The sequence below is a fragment of the Prionailurus viverrinus genome, chromosome A1 (genome assembly GCF_022837055.1).
Source record: "Prionailurus viverrinus isolate Anna chromosome A1, UM_Priviv_1.0, whole genome shotgun sequence".
NCBI classification, from domain to species: domain Eukaryota; kingdom Metazoa; phylum Chordata; class Mammalia; order Carnivora; family Felidae; genus Prionailurus; species Prionailurus viverrinus.
In genome coordinates, this window is record NC_062561.1 from 168,511,651 (window position 1) to 168,531,958 (window position 20,308).

The following is a 20,308-nucleotide window of genomic DNA, read 5'->3' on the forward strand; positions in this document are numbered from 1 at the left end:
AAATTCCCTAAACCTTTTTAAACCAACATGCTGGGGGAGGAAGAACACCACAGGGCTCCAACATCAGACCTTGAAAACAGTGAGGATAAAATATTGATCAAAAAAGTCATGTTGTTTCAGGTCCCGAGATGATGGAGTCTTACGACTGGGCGGGTGATGACCACACACGAGTCCTGTATGGAGCAGTGTCTCAGCCATTTGTGACTCTTCTTAGCCACGTATACATTGGATGTTTCAAAGCCTCAATGCATGTTTTGTATCCTGAAAGACTATTGTTCTCACTTACAAAAGACATAAGAATCAAATTAATACTTTATTATCAAACACTATATACAACAGAGGTCGCTAAGAATACAGAATTTAAAGAACGCAGTTTTTTTTTTTTTTTAATGTTTTACTTTTCTTTCCTCTGCCACCCAAGAAAGTACAGTACAAAACAATAGTCTAAACTAACACGAACTGTTACCTGGTCTATTAAAGGATACACAGTATCCACTAAACAGACAGATCCTTATTTCCCTGCTTCATGTTGCAAAGCCCTTGGCAACCAGGGGCAAAGGTCGCTGGGGTTTGACTAACTGGGGCTGAGAGGCAGCTCAGGCTGCCCTTCAGACTTCTGAGTTGTTTTTTGAATTAAAAGCTGCTACAAAATTGCATCGACATCCTCCTAAGCCCCCAGAGGGTTGTAACACTACCATAAAAGGCCACCAGCACTTTCTGGACAAGATGAAAACTGTCTGATACCAATCATTTTCTTGGAAACTCCGTGGCAAGCATTACCTACAATTACATCACTTAAAGGTAGAGAAGCACACTGTCTACTGGTGTGGATAGTCTTGCTTTTTTTTTCCTTTTTAAACTTAATTTGTAGTGGCATGATGAAGTAAAGGGGTCTAATTTCACTGTGAAAAATGAAAGACAATGGCAGAGAGGGCCATGAGTAATTATTTTATCATTTGTTAGAGACAAATGCTAGCAAAACCACAGAAGTCACCATTTCTAAAATGAAATTAGCACTGCTAATGTAGTTATGACTAACTGGAATCATTATAGGATCATTTGATTTCCTTGTGGTTATAGAACATGCAGTATTATTTTGGTTCTGACTATTGATCCATTTTAGAAGGTATCCGCCCCCCCACCCCCACTCAAATCCCACTGGACCAACAAGCCGGTTAACTATTAATAAAAAGAAGTATTACTGGGTATTACTGAGAGTGCTGAGCATATATAGAGTTAAAGGAAAAAAAAGAATCCAATGCTGTGAACTTTTGTTTCAGTGAAATGGTGGCTGCCTTCTGTGACAAGACTCTGCCACTCCACAGAAGCTCCTGATGTCTGGGGGAACAGCACTGACGGTATCTGCAAGGCCAGCAGCCTCACTGCCATGGTTCCAAGTGTGAACAGACCCGGCAGTAACATCCATTCCACATGGATCAGGTAAGCCCAGATTACATTTCAACATGTGTACAACTCTCCAGGGTGCAAGTGCCTTTACAGCTGCCTTTCATTCACATATTTTTCTAATTCAGAGTTACTCACAATTTCGTAGCCAATTCCCATTCATAAAGTCTGTCCATACTGTGACCCCTCTCTTTTTTCATTTAGACATTTTAAAAAAACAAATACATATTTTTAAAAAGCCTTATTTCCTGGACCGCTTCCAACTTTTCACCTATGACATAATCATGGCATTTATTTTTGTTTGTTTTATTTTGAAAGGCATGGTTTCTATTGACATGCCGGGCAGTTAGTAAAAAGGCTAGATTTTCTTTCATTGGTCTGACACTTTCCCCTGTCTAGGCTTTGGAGCTCAGTTTGTGAGCCTCACCAGTAGTAACCCCAAGCTTGTATTTCCTGGTAACCAACTGGAAATGTCCCTTGTTGGCCATGCTAAGATTCCTCAAACAGGGTCATCTTGCGTTTATTCTCCTTCTGCCCCGCCCCCACAATGAAACAAGATAGCCCCCTAAATTTCTAAATGTATCAAGGGATACCACTTTTTTTCTCACAAGTTTAAATAGGACAAGCATATATACTCACTCTCAGCATAAAGTATATCTAAATAATGTATTTTCTATTCTAGTGGATTTTTAAAAAAATATTTTGTTAAAGTCTTTGGGACTCCATCTTGTTTATCTCCCACAGATAAACACATGTTCCCCCTACGCTTCAGGCTGTGTCAGAAAGGGAAAGAATATAAAATCAACACTTGAAATTTTTTTATTCCAAACTTTGGAATTTTTATTCCAAATTTCCCTTTAGCCCTCCCAAGTAGTGCTGACTGACTCTCCTGGTGACAGGGGTGTGTGTCTGAGCCCCTGCAGTTGTGGAGTGTGGAGCAAAACGTGGGTACTAGGGTGGGAGTCGGGGAAAGGCCACAGCACACTGGCGCTCCAGCAAAGCCAAATCACATCTCCTCTGGCCACTGACCTCCTTTCCTTGGTACATATTGTCCCCCAGAGGAGTATCCAAAGCTATTCCATTATACACTCATCAACCCTGGCTTGTCAGCCTTGGGGAAGGTCACTTTATTCATAAAAATGCCTCTTTGAGTTTCTTTAAAAAAAAAAAAAAATTGTAGCACCATGGTGATCTGTATTCAAAGGAAAAAAAAAATCTGGTGTGCATTGCCCAGTCACCAAAAAAATTAGAGGCACTCACACATACACACCCCCACCAAACCTAATTTTCTCTGTTCTCACACTTGCTCTGTGCTAACATTCCCGCACCTGACCTGCTTTCTAGAAAAAAAAGGCTTCTTTCATGGAGCACAAGTTTTGCCGTCAAGAATGCTTTAAGACAGTCATCTTAAAACAAAACAAAACAAAAAAACCCCCAGTGTCTCAACCTTTTAGAAGCCTGTTCATTTATGTACTCCTAGAGGAAAGGGTGTAATATTATATCTATTCTTAATACCTCCCCTCTGGACTCGACACGGTGACACGATGCCCCGCACGATCAGCTTACAGTCCTGAATGAGAAGGCATAAATATTGTATGGGAGAGCACAACCCTCCTGGGCCTTGCTGTTCCTGGCTGCATCTGCCACTATTCTTCCTTGTCCGTATACCGCTGACACAGGACGCTAACGGAGGTGGGCTCTGAGAGGAGAATGCACAGGAGCTGACGACCACTGGTGTCACTGTGACAATTTGGCATTTTCATCTGGAGTCCATTTAACTTGGAAGGGGTGAGAGAAAGTCAAGGGCAAGGGCTAGGGGTGGGATGGGGTAGGGGAGCAGCCACTACTTTAGCCCCTCCTGGCCCCAAGTTGTTGCTTAGAATTCAGGCTGAAAGAAAGAAAACAAAAATCTGACATCTGCCAAAAAACCGATAACAAGTCCCTTCTTAGGATGAGCAGTTAGGTGGATCTCTGGTGTTCCAAGACCCTGATGTTTTCTGTGACAGGTGACGGGAGGAGACTGTGCTATAACGTCAAAAGCATCGCCAGGAGGAACAGTAGGATTGCCAAAAGGCGGCTGGGTATCCTTGGTGTTTGTGCCGCGTTCTCACCGCGGGATGGCTCGGCTGACTCATGTACGGTGTCATCTGTTCAAATAGAAAGCACACATTCCAATGAGATTTCACATCCTTAATAACTCTCTTGCAGCAGCCTGCTGTTAACAGACCTCGCCACCCTCTGCAAAGTAGGGTAATGAACCTTGTGCCACCATTGACTTTCATGTCTGCATAATCACTCATTATTTACAGCAAACAAAGGAGAAGCAGAGAAAATTGGACTTTTTCAGCAATATTATTACTTTCCTTAAAGAGTGAGGGGAAAAATTGTACACAGACTGTAACCTCTGCATGTGATCTCCTTTGGTTTGCTCACTAACACACCTTGCACAAAGCTGAGATACCTGAATGCACCTTTTAAACCCAAGATGCCACGGAGAAGCAAGTAACATGTTTGGCAAGGGAGGCTGTAGTTATATTGGCATGTTGGTGGTTGACCAGAATGGGCTGCCCGTTTCCTGCTTTCTAGCTGTTTCAGAGGATTAGTGTTGAATGCCTGGTTGTTGGTTACCTACGTGAATTGTCAGATAAGAAAAATTAAATGCCAAAACCGCATTTAAATTAACTACACATAATGCCCACTAAACCTCAATAAATGGTGCCCACTAGTTTGCCTACAATTGGGAATCAATTACGGCGCTATTTCCATTACAAACCCTGTATCTCCAGGATTAAATTACTTGAACTTGACTGTTTTTATTTTTATCAGGCTGAAGCTTGGCACATAAATTATCGGCGTGGATGCAAATTTTCCTCTAAATAAAATGGATTAAGTGAGGTAAGCTTCTTTTATTTAGCTATAAAGTGTTCTACGAGGCTGCCTCTGACTTTGGATAGCCTTCCTGATCTGCATGATTAACAGGCTTAACTTTGAAACAGGAACTTTGCAGCAATTAGTACCCAAAGATAGATTGGAGGCCTGCCTGGGAACCATGCTCTGCTCCAGTTTTGGTCTTCTTCCTTCCTCCTGGCTTAACTTGTGCTTTTAGACTACATGTTCTCTGAATTACACGTTCTTGGGGCCAAGGTGGGGGGGGGGGGGGAGGGGTTCAGCTGTAGATTTTATTTCAACATCAGGGGGCCTTCCTGTAAGTGCAGAGACTGTCATCTTGTATTCACTCCAAGTGAGACTCTAGTAATTTGGGTCAGTTTTGTAGACCTCAAAGGATAATTCCTAAATATCCCGGCAGGACCCACGTACAACCCCTTAATGGACTGTTAATTCAAACTCCTGTAGATTGTCACAAGTCGCAATGAGGATACTTTCTTTTTCACTAGGTATCATCACCATCACACTCCCTATTCTTGGTCCTGCAATGACCACTTTTCAGGCTCACAGGCTGGCCCTGCTTCAGACATGCTCAGGTAGGCCGTTCCCGTTCATCACGTTCATTGCCACTCTGAACTAGGCGATAGATCCTGGCAGTGTCCAGGCTCTGCCCTGCAGTGCTCTTAGCACCTGAGCCTGTCCTCACGTAGAAGCTCCTGCATCTCTGTGTCACGTCTGCTCCCCTTTCCTGGACCTCAGCAAACCTGCGTGGAGTGGCTCTTGGCTTAAAAGACCAGAGAAGGTTAGGAGGCAAGAATGGGAAGTTAAATGGATACAGAGGAAAAAAATATAAAGCCCCACATGGTGCAGCCAACGACTTGCGGTCTCTTCTCCTCTGTTCTTCTGTCAGCCTTGCAAATGTATTAAATAGGTAGTGAGCAGGACTTAGACATAAGTGCCCTGAATGGCCCTGAAATTAAAATCCAGATCACTTCAGGAGCATTGATGTGTTGTCCATCAGAACAATAGAGAGTACTTCAGGTTTAATTTGTACCAACCAGAAACCCTGAGGCTTCCAGATTTCATTTTGAGATACCGTTTATATTTATACACCTGAAATTACATCAGCTGTTGGGTTCTTCTCCATCGTGTTTTCACTACCATGTTACCCAACCCTCTTCCTTGTGAAGTGTGGATGTATACTGATAAAAGGTACTTAGGTAATATACAGGTACTCAGCATGCACTGAAAGGAGAGTTGCCCTCCCTGTTCCTCCAAGATGCTCCGCAAGGTCTAGCCAGTGCTCCAGGCAGCACAAGACAGGGTGAATGACCTTGCGGACATTGAGAGGAGGAAAGCTTTTGTTTTACCTACAAGTGAAGCATGAGGTTACATGTACATTTCAGTCTTCTAATTGTGGATCGATTTTTGGAAGTAACCCTTTTCTAAACAACTAACCAGGAAGTGCCACTTTGCACTCAAAGGGGGAAAATCTGTCCCTTTAGGGCATCATGGTTCTTCTCTTCTCTCTGTAACAGGCTGGTCCTGGCTCGGGATTCTACAAACCATCCTTTGATTATAGCAGGGCCTCACTGTTGGAAGATTCCATGGCCCCTGCGCAGCAAGATGAAAAACTGGCTGTCATTTGGGTAAATCTGAGCAATTCCAAAATTCTAAGGAAGGATTCTTAAGCAAAATCTATCCCAATAGAAATCACATCTAAACATCAGAGAATTTCTAACACTCATAATGGTGAGTGTAGCTTAAAAGCAGAAAATATTCCTCCTCTGAAACCAAATCAAGCCTTGCCTCCTGCCTACCAGGATTCTACAATATGAGGGTTTCAATGGTTAATTGAGAAAACACGAGCGATATTTTGGAGCATATTATGTGGCATATGTCTGCCCTGAGATCATCCTGTATCCCTGATGATAGGAAACTGGCAGGCAGAGTGTGCAAGCAAACAAAAAAGACAAATACATTCCAAAGACAGGTGAATTAGTACACATTACCGAGAACATGCAGTGGGATCCTTTCAGGCTTTCTGCATTCATAAAGTCTAGGTCTATACTCAGACATTCAACACAGGGGTGCAAAGCCACAAGTCTGACTGAAGTTTATGAGGAATAAGATGAACTACTCAAAGTTATTACTGCATTCATATAGCCAGGGATGGTAGCTCAACCTTGTCATAACTTTTTTAGTGAAGATGCTCGCCAGAAAGCCCTTAAATACAGTCACAACTGACTCCACGAGCTTTTCTTGCACAGATCCCTATACGTGTGCACCCGCATTTCCACTCTCCAACGTATGCACTCACACACACCACATTCTGTTGAACTTCAAACTTCTATCAGTTATATGTGCGTAGGTTTGGGGGCCATCATGGATTTTAAATGCTCAGTGAAAAAACCTGTTTCCCAAAGACCGTGAAATATGCTCACGTATGAATGCATCTTAATATCTTGCATTTTACCATTATTTGAATTCAAAGGTAATTTTCCTAATGCAGAGCAGTCCTCAGTGTAGCTACTGGTTACCAGAGAAGAACACGCAATCTATTATTTCTAAATAGTCTCTTGCTCTCTTGATAGGCAATGGAATTTACCTGGAAAAAAGATTATTGGAAAGATATGCCTACATCTGCCACGATATGCATTAAAAAAAACCCTAATTCAGAATAACTTACGCTTACAACTTATGCCTGACTCTGCTGGTCATTCTACACCTGACTTACTAAGAAATGCAAGAGAGTAAAGTTCTCTTTATGAACATCTATGTTTCTACTGACGGTAAGCAAATCCTACTTTTACACTCACGTTGGGATAGGAGTTGAGAAATTTGAACATTAAATTTGGATCAGTCTCAAACTAGTGATGCAGCCTGGGCAAGTCTCAGTTATCAAGGGAAGAGTGTAGACTTTGTGGTCCTTAGGAGACAGCCCCTCTAACTCATACATCCTATGAGGGACCAAGTCCGCAAGCTTGTGAGGAGTCTCGTACCATGAAAAGCCACAGTAATGCTTCCAGATTTCCAGGACACAATTAAAATGTCTCTGTGTCGGCATTCATTCCTTGCAACTTTCTAAAGCAGCTAACTGATCCCTGGGGAGCCAAGAAGGCCTCTCAGAGCTTTCTTGTACACACCTCCCATTTGTGCTGGGGTAAGATGCCTGCCTTAGAAAAACAAAAACCTGACTCTTAATGTGAAAGCTGTTTTATGTCCTGAGGCACCACATTTACTCAGGGTAAGTTTCCCTAAGGCTCACTGACTGTCCTAGTAACAATATTCCAAAGAGAAAGTGGACTACACAACACTTTAATTTCTAGGACCATAAAAAAAGAGAAGTTCCACTATAAATAGATGAAAAAAAAAAGTCTCTGTTCACACAAGGTGGGGCGGGAGGGGGGCTCCCATCTTTCTGTGAAGAAGAAATAATTTTAATTCCATTAAACTTTGAGAGTTGGGTAAGGAAACCAGTCAAGATCTCCAGCCAAGTAGGACAAAGAGAGGAAACCACAGGAAGGTAGGCATATGGGGGCATCAAGGTACAGTCCTCACTGCACAGTGGATACAGGACTCCTATCCGTCCAAATCAGTCTAGTTACATTTATAACCAAATGGATAGTATACAGCACCATTTTATACTCAGTACACTACAGTGTAGTTACAGTGTAAATACTTTGATGAGTGCTTTTGTGGGTTTTATTTTTCTTCAGTGACAGGAAAGTTTGGGTGTGTGGAGATCAGCAGTAGAAAAAATGTATCCTTAATACTTATTTTGCCTCAGCCATCAAGGATCACATTGCACTGGGTCGATGACATAAATTTGGAAGAGCCACAAGTGTGTGATTTGTGTTGGGCAACATGATTATACTTCTCCAGACCAATTGCTACTGATAACAATAGCACAAATAATATTTGAAATGAAGGTCTTTCGATCAGTTCAATGACTGCACGTGAATTGCTAGAGAAAATGAAATATGTTGAATTAGCTGCAATTTTATGTAACAGTCTTGATTACTTTCATCCATAGATTTGGAAATAATGTAAAAAAATTTATAAGCATACACGATAGAATTTTTTTCTGTCTTAAATGAAAACAGATCCATTAATATTCACAGTGATTCACCAGCATGCTCGGAGGATATGGTAAAAAGTAGTGAGATTTTAGCATTCTGATGGGGCTTCTATATTAGGATACTGCATTACATCAAACCCATGTCCAAAAAAGAAAGGTCATATTTTATCTAACATGCATTACACGAGGATACTGGAGAATGAAGTAGAATATAAGTAATATTAGCATTGCTAGCAATGAGCAAAAAGCAGAGCAACTATAACGTGCAAACATGCGGAGAAGAAGAAAGGAAAAAAAGTACGGAAGCACCAGAGAGAGATGCATTTGTTAAAAGAGATTCTCTAAGCATACTAACCTGCTGGTTCTAATGAATTTTCTACTTTGTCGTTAACATCGAAAACACGATCATGAACACCTATAGTTTTCATACAGCTATCTATAACAAAAATAGAGATAACAGCCAAATATGTTAGTGAAGACACCCTTAAACTCCCATTTCTTTCTTTTTTATCTTTCTCTCTATTTTTTTCCTTTAATTTATGTAGAGATCGTTTTACAATCAATGGCATGTGTCCAAATGCCAATATTGTTCCCATTTGCTGTGCACGTACAACAGTCTAAGAAACAACAAGTTAGCAACTGCTGTGTACTTAAAAATAAAAGCATCATGAAGAATGATGAGAAAAAATTTGATGAAAACTAAAACATGGATGTTGATATACAAAACAGATACCACACAGGATTTAACAGTAAAAAAAAAAAAAAGTTTTACCGCCGTGAACCAGACCACACAATAAAGCATGCGCAATGAAGCCACCCTCTGACGCTCATTCTGGTCAACTTACTTGTTGGTCTCACAAAGACTTTGAGCTTTAGACAGGACCTTCTTCCATTATCTGGGATTGCAGAGGCTGTGGATAAGACAAAATGAGAGAGAAAGGAGAGAACAACAACACATTATTCTTCATTTTCAAATGCAAATGGTCTACAAGAAACTGTTTCCTCAACAACAGGAGCATACTCTACTTTTTCCCAGAAGTTAAAACAAAAATACTTTTCAGATTGATGGAGACTGCTAGAAAGAGCTACTTTCCCATCCCTATCTTTTCTTTTCAATACAGTAAGGACTCATGCAAGAATGTTGGTAGTCTACAGGAAAATACTTTGGATTTTTATTTCAAAGCCTCTTCCGTTTAACTTTATCTGTTATCAATTTTCTTTAAAATAAGAAGATAATGCTTGAGCCCTCCGGCCTTCATAGAGCTCCTCCGCATCTCCTGCAGGAAAAGGGGCCCAAGGTGAAAGTGCTGGCAAAAACCAGTAACAAATAGTTACAAGGCCAACTTAAACATGACCTATTTTTGCTGGGGAAAGCAAAGCTTTGTCTGTCCTGAAAGCCTGTCTGTCAGTGCTTTGCAGGTAATTCAATTAGAGGTTTTACTCAGAACTTGGCTCTGCATTCTATATGACTAAACCGAGCCCAGCAACTTCCATCATGCTATTATAAGTACAATATGCTATTGAGAAAGCACACTGGTGCAATGGTACATTTATTTTAAGAATTTTGCCACAGAGAAGGATGGAAGTAATAAAGTGGGCTTACCAAAACATGACAACATGTTTCAAGTTATAATTCATTTGAGGAAGAAACTTTCTTCTCCTCTTCAAGATAATAAGACTGTAAACTTTCTCTGCATTGGAAAGATTATCTCCCCTCAGTACACACAGCATAATGTCAAAGGGATTTCCAAGGGCGGTAAGACCCTTAACAATCTCATATGTTCACTAATGCATTCTAGAAATGACAGAAATTACAGAAACGAGTGCTGCATACTTTCCTCCCTGTGTGTTTGCTTCAAGTGGTTTCTTCAGAAAATGCAGATGACAGCAATTAAAACTCACATGGCTTACGGTTATTTGGTAATGCCCTCAGTGACAAAGTCAGGACCAGTGTTTGATATGCCTTCTCTCTCCTTTATTTTTTATTTTGATTCCTCATGGGAGCCCAGAAATTGAAAACGCTTAGTGCATAGGTGAGGGGATTCAAGATGCAAACTCCAAACTAATTTTACACCAGTCTCCTCCAGTAACTCCAGATCCATGTGCTGGAGAACTTATAAATTCACCACCTAAAAGACATCAAGCTGTAAAGGACCCCTAGTGTCACTATTCAGCACCTGTTGAAAACTCTTAATTCTAAGACTAAAGTATACAGAAAAGAGGTTTTTGTCTCTCCCCTTCTCCCCTCTGACAAGCAGTTAAGAAGTGCTAACAGCTGGCTTTGCTGTAAGCTTTCATTAAATCAAAGTCGGAAAAACTCCCTCTACTGACATTTACAGTAACTAGTGTGTTATTTAGGGCACAATATTTGCACTCTGTGGTTTGATCCAGGAAATGGTGTCCTTCCTCTGGACCCCAACTGCACATGTGCATGTCACAAATCCAGTCCGCATAGGTGACTCCAATTCATTAGAAAAACCATGGGTTCTTGAGATGGTTTATATCTTATTCACGAGAGGTGGTGTGAAAAGGTGACACGTGGATATTTACACTGCCATTTTATGGACTTTGGAGCTGAGATCAACTCACTGCAAGCTTCCTGAACTTGATCTGCCACATGCAAGAACGGATTGAACCAAAGACCCTGCAAGACACAGTAGGCTTGCGGCAGGATCAAGTGTTTAATTATTTTAGTGGGGGCACTTTCTGGGAGTTGGTACAGGTCTTTCAGATTTATATGTCAGAGAAATCCTGTATATTCAGGACAGAAAAATCATTGTAGGGCACACAGGAATAACCAAACAGCAACAGATGATAAGCTGTCTGGGAAAAACTGAAGAGCGATCTCTCACCAGCTCTGAGAGATGGACAGTTGGCCTTAGCTACAGGCTGCTACACTCTTCTGTGAATTAAGGATATAACACTTAAAAAAACACATAATGTACTTAAAACAAAAACCTCTTTTCCGATCTAACTTCTCCATCACATCCTCCTCTCCCATCACCAGAAAATCTGTAACAATCATGTGACCTACACGTTATACTATAACTATTAATTACACTCTAATCCTGAGAAAAATTGATGAACAAAGAATAAAAACATATAACATGAGTACACAACACAGATGACATAAATCAGCTACCTCTGCAACCTCTGACCTGAACTCATGCAATCAGTTCTTAACCCTTACAAGCTAACCTGAAAATGTAGGACGTGCCAGGTCAGCGATAACTTTGGGTTCCTTGCTCACCCCACAGAGAAACAAAACCAAAAAGCCTAAAAACTTTTCATGTAATATTTTAAGAAGCAGGAGTCTGGCTTTATTCCATGTTATGTTCCAGGTTTCTTAACCCCATACTCCCCAGATGACAAATGTAGGATGCCTTTATACTGTGTGCAAAACACAACACTATTAATTATGAATATTTGAAGACTAAAAGGTAATCTAAAAAGTGCTTCACCGGTCACAAGTAAACAAAAAGCAGTGGAGTGAACATTAAGAACACCAAATAACAGAGGAATTGAAAAATGTAACCGTCACACGAGTGAAGTTATAAAGAAAATCCTCTCGGGATCAATTATGAGCAAAAAGGAGTTGCACATGGACACAAGGGAGTAAAAGCTGAAAATGTGCCTGACTTGTCTCAGGAGGTAGGCAGTGTTAATCCTGATAATTCTAGAGCCATGACAGTTTATAATGGCCAACACTATCTTCATTAAAATAAAATCTGTAACTCCATATCCTCCTTTCCTTAGAAAATTAATAGTCAACATTTGAAAACCGATGATAATTACTAACAGCTTCATCCATTCATTCAAATGCTTTAAAATTCCTACTATGTGCCTGCTTCCCTGTTAGGTACTAGGGGTACAAAGGTATGTAAGACACACTGTCCCTCTCCTTGTGTGGGTGCTTATTCCAGCCGGGGACATAAATATGAACCACATGAATATGAACCAAGGTGTGATAACGGAGGTCTGTGTGAATTGCCAGCAAAGCTTTAGGCATGGACTTAGCTTGGTCTAGGAGTGGGAAGCTGTCCCAGACGTGTTTATCAGAGGGAATTTTATTGCCTACAGGAGCCAATCAACAGGATATGGGACAAAAGAATTAAAACAGTTCCTCCCTTGGGGCGCCTGGGTGGCTCAGTCAGTTGACTGGTCAACTTGGCTCAGGTCATGAGTTTGAGCCCCGCATGGGGCTCACTGGTTCTCTCTCTCTCTCTGCTCCTCTCCTGCTCTCTTTCAAAAACGAATCAACGCTAAAGATACAAAAACAAAAACAGAACACATTTCCTCCCTGAGTTGCCACAGTGGAGCTTTAGCAACCAAAATTAAGTCTTAACCAGCAACAGGTGAAGAATAGCTACACTTGAACTCTTCCCATGAACATACATGGATTTTCTAACAGACTTGGTCAAACTAAAATATAAATGCAACTCCTGTCTCAAACATTTGTCACATAATCCACATTCATATCCTTTTATTCGGTTTATTGCTGAAAATGCACATTTGGAGTCCGGAAGCTGGGAATAGGGGTAGGGGACCATTAAAACAAGTACAACCTCTCATTCCCTGATCTTAATAGAAACTTTATAAATCAAACCACAGGGTCCTTTCCCCCTACTGATCTGCAAAAAAACAATCAAAATCATACAACACGTAATGAAATATAATCTGAGGGTCTTCTGTGTTTAGAGTATCATGCTAATAAGGCCATGAAGGCTGCATATCCTCAGTCTGTTCCATGACCTCAGACAGGGGCCCCAACTCCAGCCATTCCTGAAAACCTGTTTCCTGGGTCTCCTGGGGTCAGCTCAGCTCAGCACTTATCAGCCAATCTGATACATAAAGGGGACCACATTCAGTGCCCCCAAATCAGTACTTCTAGAAGATTTAGCGTTGTAAATGTAACAGTATTCACATCGCAACTCACTACAGGCTTATCAGGTGGACACGGCAAACAGTATAATGGCACCACGCTTTTCACAGGTAGCTTGTGACCTGGCTCCAATTATTCTCACTTGAGAGCGGGCTGAACCTAGCTGTTTTTGCTTCTAATGAGTAGAATACAGGAAATGTGATAGGATGTCATTTCTGTGAGTGTGTTGCAAAAGACCATGACTTCTTTCTTGCCAGCACTGTTTCTCTTGCTCATGAAGCAAGGTGCTGTAGTGTGAGAATCTCAATGCAGAGGCCCAGTGGCAAGGGACTGAGGGAGACCTCCAGCCAAGAGTGTGCAAGGAACGCAATCAGCCAACAATCTGATGAGGAACTAGAGAGTGAATCCTTCTCAACTGAGCCTTTAAATGATTGTTATCTTGTGGGAGACCCATACCCAGGGGACCCAGCTAAGCTACTTCTGGATCACTCATCCACAGAAACCGTGAATATTAAATGTCTTGGCCCCAAATTTGGGGGAAATTTGTAACTCAACAGCTAACTGATACAGTGCTATATAAAAACAACTTTGTGCTACCAAAAGCTTCCCATGGCCGACTTGAGTAAGACCTTAAAAGCTAAGGCACCGGGGTCTCCTCTCTGGAAAACCACCATGCCCGTTTCCACAGGGCAGCTCCTGCCTTATGCGGCTCCCATGTCTAAACAACTAGATCCCTCCCTAGTTACTTTTCAAGCTACTGTTACAAGTCCACTTAAAATATGCCTTGAAGAGAAGTAATTATAAACTGCTGTTGAAGAAATACTACAAGATGTATCTATTTGTTTTCACTCCAGCCCTTAAAAACGGTTTTTCATTTTCCTGCCCATGCCACTTAGTTTGTTTTTGCTAATGCAGCCAACCTGTGCTTTTCTGTGCAATTATCATGTCTCACTTTAACTCCAAATTGCTGGATGAACTAAAAGGAGCTTTGATACCAAATGTAAACTTAAATCATAAGACAGAATGCCCTTCCTCAAACAGGAGAAATAGCATGTACAGATGAGCTTAAAAACATGTGAACTAAGGGGCGTCTACGTGGCTCAATGGGTTGAGTGTCCAACTTTAGCTCAGGTCATGATCTCACAGTTCATGAATTCGAGCCCTGTATCAGGCTCTGTGCTGACAGCTCAGAGCCTGGAACCCCCTTCAAATTCTGTGTCTCCCCTCTCTCTGCCCCTCCCCTGCTGGCACTCTGTGTCTCTCCCTCAAAAATGAATAATGTTAAAAAACAAATGTAAACTAAAAGGACTGTAATAATAAGTTAAAATTCTCTTCGTATCAAAAAGCTTGTATCAATTATCTTATACACAGGCTATTAAATTAAAAACAAACATTTTGAGATTTCAAGCAACTAAAAGTAATCAAGGCAGCAAACATCCTTTTTTGTGAAGAACCAGAAGCTTAGCAGATAGGGTGATATACTCTGGTATTTTCTTTCTCCACATTTTTAGGCCCAATACTGTACTCATCAGTCAACATTAATATCTCTGCCTAACCTTATTCATCCCCAAATCTTAATTCTAAAAGCCAAAATCCTTCTCCTTTACTGTGTCCCTTGTCAATCTGGGTACCTCGAGAAATTGTATTTTTAAGAATAGTCAGCCACTTTCTTCTTCCTTTTAAAGAAATGAGTGTGTGTGGGAGCATTAAAAATGCAGTTTTCCATTATGTTTGCCACAGGCAATAGTTCTCAATTTGTGCAAGTCAGAAGAAGAGATAGGCTATTAGTTGTTAGCAGAACCTAGTCTTTTCTCTGCAGGTTTTCATGTAGTTTAACATACAACACAGATACATGCAAATTAGACCAGGCGACAGCAGAATTAAGCATTAATATTCCTTTCGCAATAAATGTTGAAAAAGTAAAGCTCACTTAAATAAACAGTACTACTGAAAATGTCTTCCAGAATTTAATGAATCAAAATCCATTTTGTATCTGTGCATGGAGGTAGGGAACAGAAGAAGTGGTGGGTGTAGGATAGAGATTAACAAAAGCCATATGGACTTTTTGGAAAATGGTTACCAGACCACAGAAAAAGTCTTAAAAGTTAGGCCTCTTGTTAGGAAAGAATATCCCAGCAATAATTGCAACTGGCCATCTGCCCTTTTTTAAAAGGCAGCACAACACCTAATTTTCATATTAAGAACAAAAATGACCAGTTACGATGGAATACATTTTGCCATTTTACCTTTTGAGGTTTAAAACTCACATGTTTTAATAACCTGCTCTTGGCCCCAGGTTTATTAAACTTCTATCCTAAGAGCAACCACAGGAGCTGGCTACATTTGCCCATACCTTTTATCCTTCCCAGCCAGTGGTGTTTCAAGACTTAAATCACTGGCAGGTTAAGGTCAAAGCCCCAGATGTAACACTTGGAAAAGAGGTTACTAAGTAGAGGTAGGAACCTTGAAGAAACTTAAAATATCATGTAAATGCTAGAATCTCTGATAGGGCTCTAGGGATGTGTCTTTAAAAAAAAAAAAACTAGAAAAGGAAGAGGGGTGTTTCCCACTGTATAGTAAGGGTAGAGCAATGTACTCCAAGAGCTAAAACTTGTGTTTCAACACCAGGGAACTGTAACAGGGACAAATAATTAGAGTAAAGTTCAGGGAGAGGGAAGTGAAATTAGTTCCAGCTGTGCAGCCTCAGACAAAAGAGAAAATAGAAGGTACCACCCATCACACCCATTGCCCCCCTTTCCCTAGCTCTCCACCCCCTTAGGCCAAATTCTCACTGCAAATGCTAACTTAAGTAGTATTTAAATTCCAGGAGCTAAGCCTCAGAAGATCAATTATTTTTTCTTTGCAACCTCAAATAAATGGCTGAGGACAAGTTTCTTGCCACTGATTTCTAGGAAAACAAACAGGACATTATCATGCTTTTGTACAGATTTATTTCAAGGGTGGGCAGACTTTTACTTGCCTTTTAAAGCTCAATGACAATGAACTTATTCCTACTGCTACTCAAAAGGGTAGGGTCTGTCTCATATACTTTGGTATCTATTAAGGCATGACCAAAAAGTAACCTGGATTTTAGAGAATGCTTTTAAATTATCCTCTATACAGGAAGAATTTTCTAGTTCTTTTTAAGAAAAAATGAAGTCAGCTTAAACGTATCTCCTTCCATGATGTGACTGGAAAAATCCAGTCCACATAGGCACAGAAAGCGAGATAATATTTAGATAGTATTTTAATTGTTAACTGTATTACCTCATGTTCAGAGTTTTAAGTTCCTTCCTGGATATTTTACTTAAAAAAAAAAAATCAACGGACAGGACATATTTTAACAGGAAAAGTAAGTTTCCTATTACAAATTGTATTGTAACTATTTTCTGAGACCTGGACTAGCCTGAGGCCACACTACTGAAATGACTGTCCCAGGTCATTAAGGTCAGATAGTTCTCTCTCTCTTGTTTGTGTTGATTTTGATGAATTTTGCCTGCTGTACCAGAGAAGTATAATCTGACAAAAAGAAAACAAATAAGCAGAATGACTCACTTACAAAAACTCTTCTTCAGCTAGAAGCCACATAATAAAGGTAATAACAAAAACAAAAACTTAGACAAAAGGCAGAATTTCTAGAATCCCAAAGAGGAACTATTTATATTATTCCTTCTCCACAGGCTCTTTATGGCACCTCTATGATCTGTTATTGGAGTTTCTGCTAACTGGTAAGCAATGAGAGCCACAAATTCCATTCCTCATTTATACAGTATTTAGCAGGAACAGTGTATCATATAGCACAAAGGCAGCAAGACAGTAATAAGTCATCAAGTTAATACAATTCAAAGAAGCTCTGGGAAAAAAGCTATTATTTCTTTGCAGTTTCCATAACCACTATCATCCTGATCTTCCCGAGTGAGGGACCTTGGAATGGGCATGGTTTAGTGGTTCAGTACATGCACAATGATGATCTCAACTTTTTTCCTGGTTCACCTGTTCTGGCTTCTGTGGTGCCTTTCAGTCAGCTGCTTAACCTAAGTGGGCCTCTGTTTCCCTATGGGAAAAAAAAATTAAGTATGACCTCCTCTAGAGGAGCGGTAGGCTGTTAGCTTGCACTTAGAAATGCAGGTGACAGATCTCTTTAGATCTAGAATATCAGGTCACTATTCCACAGATTGACAGAATGAGTTCTGCCCTTACCACTCCTTCTGCACTTGGATTTCCCTCAGCAAGTAGTCCCTAGTTCTGAGCATACATTTACAGGAAGGGGAGGGGTCGGGTTATGGATAGTTGTGACAAAGTTCTTAGTCATAAGGAAAACCAGGGGGACACCTGTGACCTTTTACTTGTAGCCTAAATTAGAAAAACTGTATTCTACCATAGTTTTGATGTGGACATGGGGGGTAAAGGGGTTTATATGAGTAAGTGCGCTTTGGGGTGAGAGTTCAGAAAATTACAAAGGGCACTGGATGACCTGTTCCTTTTGAAAATCATGCTAAGATTCTCTGAGTTCTTTTTTCAATCCATGTTAAGAGTGTGACCGTGCTATTGTATTAGAGAGATGCCGACCAAAGACGAGGACGTAGCTCCCACAGAGCAGTTAGGAGGCCAGGCATGGAGACCGCCTTTGCTGCTGGGCACAGAGACAGAGTGGAGGGAGCCCTGGTGCTCAGGGACCGCAGCCCAGAGGGGAGGCAGCCTGCCGCCACGCCCACACCAGTTCATGAGAAAGGTTCCTGCACCCGAATTGGTATTCTTTTGCATCCTATTTGGGTAAATATCTATTTACACATGTCAATTATGTCTTTGTTTTTCTTGGCCAGGAGGCTACGTTCTCGCAATGTCTGCCATTTCTGGAGCTAAGGTAAGTCTCTAAGCAAGGGTAGCCAGGCCCCATGGAACCCCAGAGGCCTGAACAAATGAATGTTCTCTCTTTAGAAGGCTAGATTCCCCCAAAGAGGAAGTCATTTAGGTACCAGGACTGTACATTTCGTTTCACACCCAGAATGCTTTCCTTGATGAAGGTTTCAATGTTGACAGAGCAAATAAAATCAAAGCTAAGGCTAAGAACCAAATGCTGGTTTGCTCTGGTTGTCTCTAACTAGGACCATTTCCAGGAAAGTTCATGGCTGTGCACTGCAGGGCAGCACAGTAGCCAGTCTTTCACAGTTGGCCCCAACTTCAATTTCTTTCTTTAACTCTCCCCCTCCTCCCTGCTTTAATCCACATTAATAGCTAGTCCCAACAATATTCTCTCCCAGAACCTCCCTGGCTCCCAAGTCTCATATGACCTTTTCCTTTGCCTCTCAGAAATCCCAGCTCTCTCCGGCCACTTGAGATAGTTCCCCATTCTTCCAACAGGAAAATCCTCTTCTGGCTTCTTCCATGGATCTGTTTCTATCAGGTTATAGTACCTAACCCATTCTGTTTTGTCTCAGAGCTGTTACCCTGTGTCTCTGCTGCTTGGATTGGGAGTTCCCTACAGAAGGAGACCTGCTGGGTCCTCAGTGCCTGTGAATCCACTGCTTTGTGTGTAACATGTTTTCCGGAAGGATTTGGAGAAGGAGTCTACAGGCCACAAGAATCTGTCGAGCTGTTGACCAAACGTGAACGAAAACTCGGGATTAGAATAAAAAAGAAAATGGAGAGAGGGGTCAAGGAAATGAAAGAAAGAAAGAAAGAAAGATCTCTTTTCTTGGAAGGCTCCTCCCTGTCTCTGCTGTCTTCTTAGGAAATGATCTTGGAAACTGTGACCTAATAGTCAAAACCTGGGGAGATATACAAAATTCAAGGAGGTATTATTTTTCATGTCTGCAATGTGTGGTTGAGGTGATAAGATGGAAATGAAAGGAAAGTGCGCATCTTTAGGAGCCAAAGATGTGCAGAATCTCATGAAATGATCAGTCTGTGTGGAGCTGCAGGCCCCACCAGTAAATAGGAGAACAAAGGCAAGGTGATGGGAGGATCCGGTGACCTCACGCTTAGGGATAGAAAAGTGACACTGGGGCATCATAATCAGAGGTGAAGAGTGAAGCCATCCTGCCTGAAATCCTCTAGTCATTAAGACGGTTTGGCAAGTTAAGGTACCTCAAACACTACATGAGAGAGTAATCCCAAAATTGTGTTAGGGGATACGGCTGAGTTTAAAAACTAAGCATAGGCGTTTTTAAGAGAATCAAATCACAGAGCGAGTATTCTTTGTGTGTTAAAAAAAAAGCACCTGAGAATGCGGAACCTTAATGCTTTCAAAGCGTATGACGACTTTGGCCATTCAGAGTAACTGGTCAGACATGTCAGTCCAATTTAAAATATGTAATGGAGCAACTGCTTTATATTTTTGACTAATGACATCCTAGGTTACATAGAGTTTTAAAACATTTACCAGAATTAAAACATATTTTTCAGTTTCAATTACTATAAGAATTACTTAAATACTTGGGAGGGTTTTACAGTCCCACAATTCAAGTACTTAAAAAGGAAAGACTTCTCATGGTGAGCAGTGACTAATGTGTAGAATTGTTTACTCAATATACTGTATGCTGGCAACTAATATTACTCCGTGTGTTAATTGTACTTCACTGGAGATACAATATATTCTCTTTACTTTTTATTTATTTTTAATTGGTTAAAGGAGTTTAATTAACCGAGTTTGTATATGGAACCAAATATTTAAATTTCCTAGTCTTATATATAGAATAATAAGATGATGTGTAAATGAATGTGAATAGGCTAAATTTGAAAATTTAAACATTTTAAAAATGTGTTATCTTAATAAGTCAAATATCAAATTTGAAATCCAAACTAACCCTTTAAATAGACCTTCCTGTGGACATAAACTATCCTCTGTGCACCAAAAATATACTTGATACTTGCTTTCAGGCCATGGCTCAAATACTGCCGCCCTAAAGAGGCTTTCCATGACCACCCACCTGACTGAAAGCCTTATTCTCTCTGTCACTGCATCTAGCTCCTTTTATACGTGCTAGCGTAATTGGCAGTTAGAGATTTGTTTGTTTCCTGGTTTATTGTCTATTTCCCAATTAAACTGTATGCTG

At 40.8% G+C, this 20,308-nt stretch overlaps 1 protein-coding gene across 2 annotated transcripts in view; it reads right to left on the reverse strand.

Moving 5' to 3' along the window:
• Positions 1-225: 225 nt before the first annotated feature.
• Positions 226-20,308, reverse strand: part of EFNA5 (ephrin A5) — a 281,547-nt gene continuing 261,464 nt past the window's right edge. The window contains exons 4-6 of one of the 2 annotated variants that reach the window (XM_047854749.1): positions 9,217-9,282; positions 8,727-8,807; positions 226-3,551 (exon numbers count right to left, since the gene is read on the reverse strand). In XM_047854749.1, the coding sequence (XP_047710705.1) occupies positions 3,430-3,551; positions 8,727-8,807; positions 9,217-9,282 (269 nt within the window). In that variant the 3' untranslated portion in view covers positions 226-3,429. The remainder of the gene's footprint in view (positions 3,552-8,726; positions 8,808-9,216; positions 9,283-20,308) is intronic. The other variant, XM_047854760.1, reaches the window with a different exon arrangement.